This window comes from Nuphar pumila, chromosome 2 (genome assembly GCF_984573655.1).
Source record: "Nuphar pumila chromosome 2, dmNupPumi1.hap1.1, whole genome shotgun sequence".
Lineage (NCBI taxonomy): Eukaryota > Viridiplantae > Streptophyta > Magnoliopsida > Nymphaeales > Nymphaeaceae > Nuphar > Nuphar pumila.
Genome location: NC_143250.1, coordinates 140,944,181 through 140,956,829, shown reverse-complemented (window position 1 = coordinate 140,956,829; position 12,649 = coordinate 140,944,181). Strand labels below are relative to the sequence as shown.

Here is a 12,649-nt window from a genome sequence, read left to right as displayed (position 1 = left end):
GTTTAATGTTGTTATTATGTATCTTTTCCTTTCATAAACAATACAATAACACCACCGCTACTAAAATTTAACATTGTTCCCTAATAAATGACCTAATAAACACCTCTCATTGCCTTTAGTCTACTAATGTTCTCTCTCATCACAAAGTTATACCCATTGCGGGAACATAAAGTGAAGTACAAACATATGTTGGATAAAATTTATCTCTTTCTGTCCTAGTAATTTCCACAATTCTATAGTAGTTGATACATGTACCAGTGACTAGCAAAAAGTTCCATAAGCATTCAGAAGATCTAATATTCACTATCCTAAATAATAACAGAAAAATAAAACAATATTTACCAAAACCAGCAAAGAAGGCCCAGTTTGCATGGAAGAACTCTAGCCTTTTTTTACAGCCAAATTCAGCAAGATTCCACTTATACCTAAAACAACAGCAAATATAAGTTACATAGACCAAATAATACAAAACACAAGCAAGAATTTGAGCATCTGCTGATTCACAGCTGCACATACTCAAAACAGTAGTAGGCATACATCCAGGAAAGGAGAACAAACTTCACTGGCACACCAATATAGGGGATGAGCCCAACAAAAGATACCTGCATCAACACATGACTGTATTAGCCAACTACACCTTCCATTCAGCTACACATCCAAAACCAGCAAGAAATTATCAAAATCAAAGCCATCCTGTAAAACATTGTCATCTTATACTTGCATGACTATTCTCATCATGAATTGTTCTATAACTTGCAAGCCAAGTTATTGACCTGCACATATTTATAAAATGTGTGAATCAATTATTCACTTGTGTTTTTGTGCTTGTCACCATTTTAGCATGTGTTATGTAAACCGTCTGCATGGCCAACATGCAATAAGTCAGAAAAGTAGCAGATATATTAGCAGTGAAAGTGTACCAAGTTGGTTTCACTTTGCCAAAAGGCAGGGAGCAGCTCTATCAGACCTGGTCTGAGAAAATCTAACTGGACTTTGAGCAGTTTCTCAGTTAGGAAAAAGGTTCTGATTATGATAACATCAGAACAGGATCTGTTTGCACAGAACCCTGGTGGCCAAAATTATACTCAACCAAGACTTGGAAAGGGCTATGTGTGTGTGTGTGCATATCCCTCCTAACCAAGTGGAGAATGGACCAATTTAAAAAGTCATTGTTGAAGGTGTTTTGGCTTAATCTGAGCTTATTATTGTTTATCTATCGGGAAACATAATTTGGATCAAATTAAAAAAAAAATCCTGCTATGTATAATTGTAAAGTTTTGGTGCAATTCAAGCTCTCAGTTTGTAGATTTCTTTAAAACCTGCTCAAACATACAACAACAACAACAACAACAACAACAACTACGCCTTCATCCCAAAACAATTGGGGTCAGCGATATGAACCAAAAAAGAAATTCATTTTGGGTCTTCCACATGAATCCTTTTCCTCCAATCATTTCTATCCAACGCCATGTCCTCGGTGAGGTTCAAAGCATTCATATCCTTTCCTATCATCTCCATCCAAGAAAATAAAACTCCTACTAATACACGGTTTTCACTAAACAAACTACCACAATTGTAAGGTCGAATACACAAAACATCCCTGCAACTATTACACCAATTTTTTGAGGGTATTTCCAAGGAGGGAAAACCCTATATCATGGTGTTTAGAGGGACACCATCTTCGCTTTTGCTGCTGGGCATTTTGAGTAGCAAAAAACGAGACTGGAACGTGGATGGCAGAGGCCAAGGTATGTTGAGAGGGGGAGGTCTAAGCATGGGCATGGAAGGGAGGTTTTTGATGTCTGGCAGAGCCAAGGTAACTTTGACATCTGGCCTGGTCTGAAGTTCGGTAACGTCAGGTGAGACAGGGTTGACTAATCATGAATATGGGTCAAACATCTCATGCTATTTTTGGGGTCTTTCGCCTGCAAATTCGAGGGAGAATAATCTGAAGTGTCTTGCAGACTTGGAAATCTTTCTCAATCACAAGGACATTTACTCCGCTCGAAGTCGAAGAATTTTGAGGGTACTGCAGGAATGCCTTTTGTGGGTGATTTCATTATTAGGACATTGATCAAGTACGAGAGCATGAGCTAGATTCGAAGAATAAATGGCAGGATATAGCTTCCAGAAGGTTCAAAAGTGTGAAACACCTACTTTCAACACTTGAGGAATTCTCATCCTGTATGGAAGATTGGTGATGCTAGCATTGTTTGTTTACAATTTTTAAGAGTAGAAACACTTGCTTCAAGTACTCTCACTGTTGATTTTCAAATGATGACATTATCATGTGCTGTCCTAATCCCACACTAAGGGTTAGCTCCATCCATCAAGGAGGAGCTCTCAGGAACTCTGAGCATCGTATTTTGCTGAGTACCTACAAAATCCTCCAATCAAAATGTAAAACCAAGCCACGAGTGGATTCTCTTTGGTTTGATACTGATGATCATTAGGGACAAGGAGACACTGGAAGAATTCAAAGAACCAATTAGTCGTGTTGAGAGGAATGAAAGAGTGGAGCAGTGGTTTTTCAATTCTATCGACTGGCCGAAGGAGGCACATAGCTTTCACCAATGTGCATGCTCCAGCTTGGCCACGCATGGGAGTGGTTCTTGAAGGGACACCTTGGTGGAGGGCTGGGACACAGGATGGATGTCACGTGGGGGAGATAATCATTGGCTCGACAATTAGAGAGGATGTTCAGCTAGACCCTTTGCGTAAGAGGAGAGATCCTTTTAAGAAAGTGACGAACCGTTATGAGGGTGGGTCTGGATTGACACATGAGGAGACCCGGGTCATCGAACTCAGGCTCTATTTCACCACTGGAGCAGGTTGTGGGCTATCTTTCCTGTTTGACCTGTGGCCCTGATCCATTGAGTTATGGTCATTTAAAGAGTTTGATGGGGTTCGGTTGCATATAATCAGGCTCAGCAACAGATGGCCAGATTGGGTCACTTTGGTGTGTTGTGTTGTGTTTTGTTCACCTTCTACCCTTCTCATAAACCCTTTCAAGGGTGGAAACCAGAGTTACCGGAAGCGCCTAGGTGCATGGGGAAGCGTGTTTCCCTTTTATGGGAAACGTGCTTCCCATTTATGGGAAGTGCGCTTCCCCCTCGCTTCCCCCACGCTTCCCCATTTTTTTATTTTTTTATTTTTTTTTTTCGCTTCCCCCTCGCTTCCTAGGTCGCTTCCGGTTCGCTTCCTAGGTCGCTTCCGAGACGGTTCGTAATTTTCTTCTAAGTCATCCCACGCTTTCCGCTTCCTAAATTTTTTAAAGTGCCTCGCTTCCCGCTCCCGCTTCCCTGACTGGTAACTCTAGTGGAAACTTCTCATGCTTGTGTATCATTGCCAAAGCTTAGGTGTGGGCAACCTTCTACGAGTTGTCGATGCTAGAACAATGATAGTTGAGGGATCATTATCGCTTATTGTTCATTAACAACTAAACTTTCGAAGACCTGTGGGTTGTGGCAAATTAGAAGGCTTTGCCATGATGTAACAGCTTTGGGCATTAGGACCCTTTTATAACCCTTATACATCATAGCAAAGCTTGATTTGCTGACATGAAAGCACATAAGTTCCATTTTCCCAAGACATGTACTTAGGGATCAGTAAGACAAGGAAATTTATGGCATTGCTACATTCAATATTCATACAAGCAAAAATATGTTTAAATCAGGGTTACCGGAAGCGCCATAGGACCTAGGGAAACGCACTTTCCCGAAGCGCATTTCAGAAGCGCTAAACGTGGCGCTTTCGAAATGTGCTGAGAAGTGTGCTTCCGCATTAATGGGAAGCTCGCTTCCCTTAAATGGGAAGTGTGCTTCCCATTCTTTTTTCTCTTTTTTTCGTCATATTTTTCTTTCTTTTTTCCCTTTTTTCGCTTCCCCCTTGTTTCCTAGGTCACTTCTCTTCTTGCTTCCGAGACGATTCCCGGTTCGCTTCTAAGTCGTCCCGCACTTCTCGCTTCCTAAAATTTTGGAAGTGCCTCGCTTCCCGCTCTCTCTTCCCCAACTGGCAACTCTGGTTTAAATAATGCATGCTAAGAATGATATGCTACATGATTTATTGTCAATGGCGGTGCCTAGGCGACCTAGGTACAACCCCACCACTTGGGCATTGGGGTTTGGGCGGTGAGACCCTATTTTACCGCCTAGGCTTAAAGCCTAGTTTTGTCCCTTTTTTTAATCTTTGTTGACCACAGGGTGGTATAAAAAGCGGAAGGGCATAGTACTTTCCCCTTCTCTCTCTCACTCTCGCTCTCTGCCTCTTTCAGTTTTTCTCTCTGTATCTCTTGGGTTCTCTCTCGGTTTCTCACTCGCTTTTTTCATTCTCTTTTATTTTTTCCTTTTTTCTTCTTTTTCCTTTTTCTTTTTTTCATAGTTTATGTTTTTCAGTTATATATATACATAATTCATATATAATCTGTTTGACTGTTTATGAGTTATATTTTTTGTTGACTGTTTGTGAGTTATATTTTTAGTTTATTGAGATTTTGAGTTATGTTTGTGAGTTATATTTTTGAATTATATATCTGCGTGTGTGATTCATATATGATCAGTTCTTTTTCACAGTTCACACTTCACATGCACCCACACACACATGCTGATACACACGTATACATCTATTTTCTGTGTAAATATATATTACCATATCATAAGTATATATTATAATATTATGTATTTCAGTTATATATTATATATTCTATGTTTCAGTTATTACAATATGTATATTATATATATTATGGGTTTGTGTGTTTTATTCATAAATATGTGTGTGTGTGTGTGTGTGTAATTCATATAAAATTTGTTTGACTGTTTCTGGGTTATGTTTTTGAGTTATATTTCTGGTTGACTGTTTCTAATTAAAGTTTCTGAGTTATATATATGTGTGTAATTTATATATAATTTGTTTTCTTATCTTTTTCACAGTCCATGTAATTATGTATATGTATATATTGTATAGTTTATGTATTTATTTTTCACATATATATTATCTTATGTTTTTTTTACTTACTCTTTTTAATTTAGCAAATTTACATTTATTTTTGTTTAGAACAACAATGGAAGGGGCTTCTTCTTCAAGTGCTAGTGAGTCTACTCCATGTTTGACATTTTCAGAACTAGAAGATGATGTGCATAACTTGATGCGAAAATCTAATGATCCAACATGAAATTGGGCATATTGTAAGGATAAAAATGATTTGAATTATGTGATGTATGTCAAATGTAAAACAACTTATAAAGGAGGCATATACAAAATTAGGCAGCATCTACTTGGGATTGGAAGCAATGTAAAGGCATGTGATAAAACAACACTAGAAATCAAGAAAGTACGTTCTGAGTACATGGAGGAATAAAAAAAGAGATGAAAAAAATAAAAAAGAGACAATATATATGAAGGAAGATCTGAATACATATTCTCAGCTTCAGATTCTGGGGGACTTGCAATTTCGAAGATGGAGGGGCAGCCAAGTAGTACCTTTGACTTCAAACCACCACAGGCAAAAGGACTCATGGATTTATACTTTAGAGGTGATCCAGAGTTTCTTGGTTAATTGCCCCTTATGTCCAATGTTTGAAAAATTAATTAATGCATTTAATGAAGTTAAATATGCAAATTTGCTTTTTAGAATGTTGAATGAGATTGTTGAAGAAGTTTGTGAAGAAAATGTGGTTCAAGTTGTTACTAATAATGTCTCAAATTAGGTCAAAGCTGGTAAAATGTTGATGCAGAAAAGAAAGCACTTGTTTTGGACTCCTTATGTTGCACATTGTGTGGATTTGATGTTGGAAGATATATGAGAGTTGCAACATTTAAAGAACATCTCTAAAAAAGCAAAGAAATTGGTTATATTTATATATAAATATACTCAAGTGTTGAGTATCATGAGAACATACACACAGAAGGACCTACATACGCTAGCAGTAACAAGGTTTGCTACTAGGTTTTTTTACCCTTGAAAGCATATACAATTCCAAAAAATGATTGAAGTTCATATTTGTTGGAGATTATCGGTCCAAAAGCAGTTTCTCAAAATCATCAGTTGGTAAAAAAGATGTGAAAGCATAGTTTTGAGTACAAAATTTTAGAAGGGGGTGAGTCATGTTCTTAAAACAATAGCTCCTTTAATTGATGTGATTTGAATGGTTGATAGTGATGAAAAGTCTACTATGAGTTACATACACAAAAAAATAGACCGTTCAAAGGAACACATAAAGGTATAATTTAATTTTTTTGTATTATACTAAGTATAAATTTTGTTTTTAAGTTTTAACTTGGCATTTATAATGATTACTTTCAATTCTTTTACTTAATAAATAAATTTGCGCAATGATAAAGGAAGATATGACCTAGTTTGGGAGATAATTGATAGAAGATGGTGTCATCAATTGCATAAACCTTTACATGTAGCATGCTTAGTCAAATTAGGAGATAAAAATTAGCTTGTATGATTGCATTAACCGTCTTGTTCGAAGTGAAGAAGATCAAAAGTAAACTAGTAGACCAACAGATAAAATTTAGAACTGCTAGTGGGCCTTTTGGGATGAAGTTAGCAAAGAAGAAAAGTGTATTTGCCATGTAAGTTGATTAAATTTCATATAACTTTAGCTTTGCATTATTTTTAAAACTTATATACTTTAATTACATCTAATTTGATATTTTTTCTTTATAGTAAATTGGTGGATTTTCTTTGTCATTGGTTGTCCCTAGCTCTAGACCTTTGTTTTTCGGATCTTAGGCCTTACATGCAGTGCATCCAGTTGAGAACATAACTGGAGTAAGCGGTAAACTATTATTTACTACTAAACAATATTTGTTAATTTGTATATATTTTAACTTTATTTTTTTTTAGATTCATACAAAGAAAAGAAACTGATGTTTGTACAAGTTGAATGATTTTGTTGTTGTGCAATATAATCAGACATTGAAGTGAAGATATAAAGAGTGAATGAGCAAAGGAGATCTCATCGACCACATCATCTTAATAGAAGTTGATGAAAAAGATGAGTGATCAAATGAAAATGAGGTGGTTTTCGAAGATGACACTTCACTTACATGGTCTCTTGTTGAAAAGGTATCGGGAGCATCGAGGCATATGGGAGAAAACTCGTGCTATACAAGACATAAGGAAGAAAATACCGAACAAAGGAAACGTGGTGAGTGTTAAATCAGACCTGAAAGGGGCCTGGCCGCCAGACCTAAATCCAGCGACCAGCCTATCCACAGGCAGGAAGAGGGAAATTGAGCGAGAGAGAGAGAGAGTCGTTGTTTTCTCATTCAGCCCTAATCCCTTCTTAAAGGGATTAGTTAAAATTAGTTTACAAAAAGAGCCAATCTTATTTGTCATAATTACATATTTCTACCCAAACGCATAAATATTCTCTTTTAACACTCCCCCTCAAGCTGGAGTATATATATCTATCATGCTCAGCTTGTCACAACATCGAAGAAAGTCAGCACTAGCAAGAGGTTTAGTAAACACATCAGCAGCTTGATCCTCTGAAGCAACATGACAAATAGAGATTTGTTTTGTCTGCACTAGATCTCGTATGTAGTAACAATCAACTTCAATGTGTTTTGTCCTCTCATGAAACACCGGATTGTTAGCAATATAAGTGGCTGCTCTGTTATCACATCTCATCACCATTGGCATTGAGGTCTTTACCTGTAGGTCTCTAAGAACTGACCTAATCCATATAATTTCAGCTGCAGTTTGAGTCATGACTCTATATTCTGACTCAGCACTAGATCGGGCTACTACGGTTTGCTTTTTACTTCTCCAGGTAATTAAATTTTTTCCTATAAACAAACAGAACCCTGTAGTGGACTTTCTATCATTAATGTCTCCAGCATAGTCAGCATCAGAATAGGCAACTATATCGAGAGAGTAGTTTAGTTTGTATAATAGTCTTTTTCCAGGAGAAGATTTCAAATACCTGAGAATCATCATTGTTGCATGCCAATGCACTTGGGTTGGTTTATCCATGAACTGACTTATGTTGCTCACAGCTAAGGAAATATCTGGTCTTGTCACAGTAACATACAGGAGTTTACCAACTAAAGACCTGGAACTTCTATTGTCAACCGGTTTTGCTTGTTCATCAAACATGTGAAGTTTAGGATCCATTGGAATATTAGCAGGTTTGGCTCCTAACATTCTTGTTTCCTACAACAAATCAAGAACATACTTCCTCTGTGATAGAACTAACCCCTCACTGTTTCGAGCCACCTCTATTCCCAAGAAATATCTAAGAGGACCAAGATTTTTTGAAACAAAGTGCTTCTGAAGATGAGCTTTGGTATCTGAGATATCCTTTGTATTGCTTCCTGTGAGTATAATATCATCCACGTACACAACCATTACCACAACACCCGTGGGAGTTTTCTAAGCAAACAATGAGTGATCTGATGCTGACCTCTTGAAGCCAAATGCAAATATACTCTCAGACAACTTCTGAAACCACGCACGTGAACTTTGCTTTAGACCATATATTGTTTTTTTTAACTTTCACACTTGGTAACACTCCCCTTGAACCTCGAACCCCAAAGGTTGCTGCATATACACAGTCTCGGACAAATCACCATGCAAAAAGACATTCTTCACATCCAACTGGCATAAACTCCATATATCATCTACATATACAACCATAACCACAATACCAGCGGAGGTTTTCTTGATAAACAAGGAGTGATCTGAAGATGACCTGCTGAAGCCAAATGCAGACATAATTTCAAATAACTTCTGAAACCATGCACGTGGACTTTGTTTGAGACCGTATATAGCTTTCTTTAGTTTGCACACCTTGCTACACTCCCCCTGAACCTCAAACCCGGGAGGTTGCTGCATGTACACTGTCTCAGATAGATCTTCATATAATAAGGCGTTTTTCATATCTAACTGACATAAACTCCATCCATAATGGACAATTACAGATATGACCAACCGAATAGTCCCAAGACGGGCTACTGGAGAAAAGGTCTCAAAAAAGTCAACTCCATATGTTTGAGTATACCCTTTAGCAACCAACCGGGCCTTGTACCTTTCAATTGAGCCATCCGAGTTGTACTTAATGGTGTAGACCTACTTACATCCAACGATATCTGCATCAGTGGGAGGAACAACCAAATCCCATGTGTCACATGAGAGCAAGGCATCTATCTCGACCGACATTGCTTGCTTCCACTTAGGATCTAATAATGCTTGTTGATGATTAAGTGGGACAGAAGTAGCAGATAAAGCAGAGATAAAATTCCTCATGTGAACCCCAAGTCGTGCCTCAGTAACAAACTTGGAGATAGGATGTAATGCGCATTGCCTTTTACCTTTTCTGAGAGCAATAGGTCTGTCATCATCAACATTAGACATCGTAATATTTTCAGGAGAACTCACTTCTGAAGAAGGCGATGGTGTAGGTGCTGATTCAGGTGGTGATCTGCGAGTGTACACCAGAGGAGGATCCTGGTACCGAGCAAATGTGGGAGATTGAGAATGAGAGATAGACTTAGAAAGTGACTCCAAAGGAAAAGGAGGAATGGGAAGAGGCAAGGTATCACCCTGTTCAACATGCAGTCTGGATACAGTGGTAGAAAAATAAGGAACAGATTCAAAGAAAGATACATCTGCACTAACATACTCTCGCCGGGAGATGGGATCATAGCACCGGTAGCCTTTTTGATTTTTCGGATATCCAAGAAATACACATTTGATAGCTTGGGCAGACAATTTATCACGGTTAGGTCCAAGTTTATGAACAAAGGAAACACATCCAAATACTTTGGGAGCAATTGGGAACAAAGGAGCATTAGGATAGAGAATGTGCAAGGAAATTTGTTCTTCCAAAGATGAAGATGGCATACGATTAATGAGATAACAAGCGGTGAGAACAGCGTCCCCCCAGTACGAGGGTGGCATATTTGATTGCAACATAAGGGTGCGAGCTACATCTAGAAGATGCCTATGTTTTCTTTCAGCAACGCCGTTTTGCTTAGATGTATGGGCACAAGTAGTTTGAGGACGAATGTCACGGCTTCGATAAAATTGTAACAATTCATTGGATTTGAACTCAAGAGCATTATCTGTGTGGATAATCTTGACGAGAGACTGAAACTGAGTCTTTATTTCAATAATTAAAGATATAAGAATGGAGGCAACCTCAGACCTTTTTTTTATTAAGAAAACCCATGACAATCTGGAAAAATCATCAACAATAACTAAGTAATAACGACACTGAGACCGACTAGGAACTCTACTAGGTCCTCATACATCAACATGCAAAATCTCAAACATTGTTTGACTCGATGGACTCTGACGAGAAGGAAAAGAGCTTCTGTGATGTTTGCCCAATTGACAGGCGTCACACTGGAATGAATCAGATGGAGAAATCTGAGGAATAATTCTACGAAGCTTTGGCAAAGGAACATGACCAAGACGGAGATGCCACTGATAGGTACTGGAAGATGGCTCAGTCACAGAATTCATGGATCCAACCGGCTGATGTAGATAATAGACACCACCCTCCTCATGGCCTCCACCAATCTGCTTCCTTGTCAGCAAGTCCTGAAAAATGCAACACACAGGATCAAATATCACCCTACAATTATTCTCCTTAGCAATACGACTAACAGATAATAAGTTCTGAGGAAATGAAGGAGCATGAAGGACATTAGTCAATTGAAGTGTGGAGGATATAGGAATGTTTCCTTGGCCTACAACAGGAGAAGATCTCCCATCAGCAAGTATAACATTGCGAGGTTCTGCAATAGGATGTAGCTTAGAAAAATTATGGGAAATCCCACACAAATGTCTAGAGGCCCCAGAATCAATAATCCATCTACTACCTTGATAACTCAGGCTATCACCTGTAGAGCATGCCACATCCGCAACAGGCATAGGGGCACTCAAACTGGGAAGCTGGTGAGACATCAGTTCATTATACTCTGCACGACTGAGAATAACCGAATCGCTGGAGGAGGTGGTGTGGTTCTCTGCCTCGAGATTAACAACTTGAGCCTTGGATGCATTCGGTTTAGGTGATGGAATAGGAGGACGATCAGTCTTATCCCAGCACCTATCTTCAAGATGTCCAATTTTACCACAATATGTACATTGAGGTTTGCCTCTACCTCCAGTGCTACGACCTCGACCTCTTCCTCGAAAACTCAAGAAAGTACCTCTTCCACGACTTGAGGTGATTGCTAGAGCAGATGCCTGTGATTCAGAATGAGTTTGAGGAAGAGTGATGGCAAGCCTACTCAGACGATTATAGGACTCTGCTAGAGTAGGAACATCAGAACTCGTTAGCATTTGGACTTTGGCAACCGAGAATTCCGATGACAACCCTGTAAGAAAACGAGCAACCATAGTCTGCTCCTGATGGATCTTCTGTTTGGTGCAGCATAAGGGTCTGTGTGCATTTAGCCTCTCAAAAGCAGATTTAACTGAGGCATAGTATTGCGCTAAAGTCTGGTCTCCTTGTTGCAACTGATAAATCTCCTGCTCAACTTGTAGAATACAACTCACATTAGTTTCATGAGAATATGTATCACGGAGATTGTCCCACATTTGTTTAGCTAAGGTGTAATAAATCAGTCCATCGGCTATATGTGGTTGTACACTGTTCATTATCCATGATATCACGATGTCATTATCTTCGTCCCAGGTGGCATATTTTCCTATTCTTTCAGTGGGCTCCAATTCCAACAAGACATGCTTTTTCCGATGACCGGAAACAGACATTATGAAGGTGCGAGACCACCTCGCATACTTCGAATCATCTAGCTTAACTGAACATCCATATGAAAATGGATTTGCAAAGGCCTTATATTCACCAATGACCCCTCCTTTTTTATGATTATCTAAAGCACGTGACTCAGCCAGGGCAACCAAAAAAATTTAGCCAACCAACTATTTATGTGAAATAATAATCTCCTGCATACTCTGTTTCAAATCAGAATAGTGATCAGATCACTACCACGACACCAAAGGATACACAACGACTATCAACTTGAGATTGAAAACAACTACCATTTAATCTTCCAAAGCAAAGATTTGTTCCCAGACATGCAACAGTGACTGATTCCTATTTTTAAAACTGATCGCAGACTGCAATATTTCAACTGCATCCATTAAAAATAATTCTAAACCCAAGACGATATCAAAACGATCTAACCTTGATCTATAAAAAAAAAAATTGTCCAGTCGAGGTCTACAGACGCAATCTACAATCAGCAGTTGCAGCGTCTTCAACCCACAATCAGTTCACGATTGCAGCAGCTTCTCAACGATCAACACCAGCACACGATCACGATCGGTAAGTGACCTCCACGCTAGAAAAAAAAAACACGATCACTGTTTCAGCAGCTTATTCACGATCAACACCAGCACACGACACGATCACTGTTTCAGCAGCTTCTCTACGATCAACACCAGCACACGATCATGATAAGAAAGTGACCTAAAAAAAACACGATCACGGCAGCACAGTTTTTGTTTTTGTTTGTTTTTTTCAACTGCGTCGCCCCATCTACGGCATCCAGTCCTTCACGTTCGGCGGCAGCAGCGTCATCCCAGAAGGGAGACCTGCTCTGATACCATGTTATTTTCTTTCAGCCCTATGCTCGATTTCAAGGAGACGAGAGAGAGAGAGAG

At 38.8% G+C, this 12,649-nt stretch overlaps 1 protein-coding gene across 4 annotated transcripts in view; it reads right to left on the bottom strand.

Annotated features, from left to right (window-relative positions):
* Positions 1–12,649, bottom strand: part of LOC149847351 (etoposide-induced protein) — a 90,555-nt gene that overhangs the window by 36,825 nt on the left and 41,081 nt on the right. For 3 of the 4 annotated variants that reach the window (XR_016430372.1, XM_089996960.1, XM_089996958.1), the window contains exons 7-8: positions 517–602; positions 343–425 (exon numbers count right to left, since the gene is read on the bottom strand). Coding sequence is in view for 3 of the 4 variants with exons in the window: in XM_089996960.1 (XP_089853086.1) it covers positions 343–425; positions 517–602 (169 nt within the window). In the remaining variant the exon portion in view is untranslated. The remainder of the gene's footprint in view (positions 1–342; positions 426–516; positions 603–12,649) is intronic. The other variant, XM_089996959.1, reaches the window with a different exon arrangement.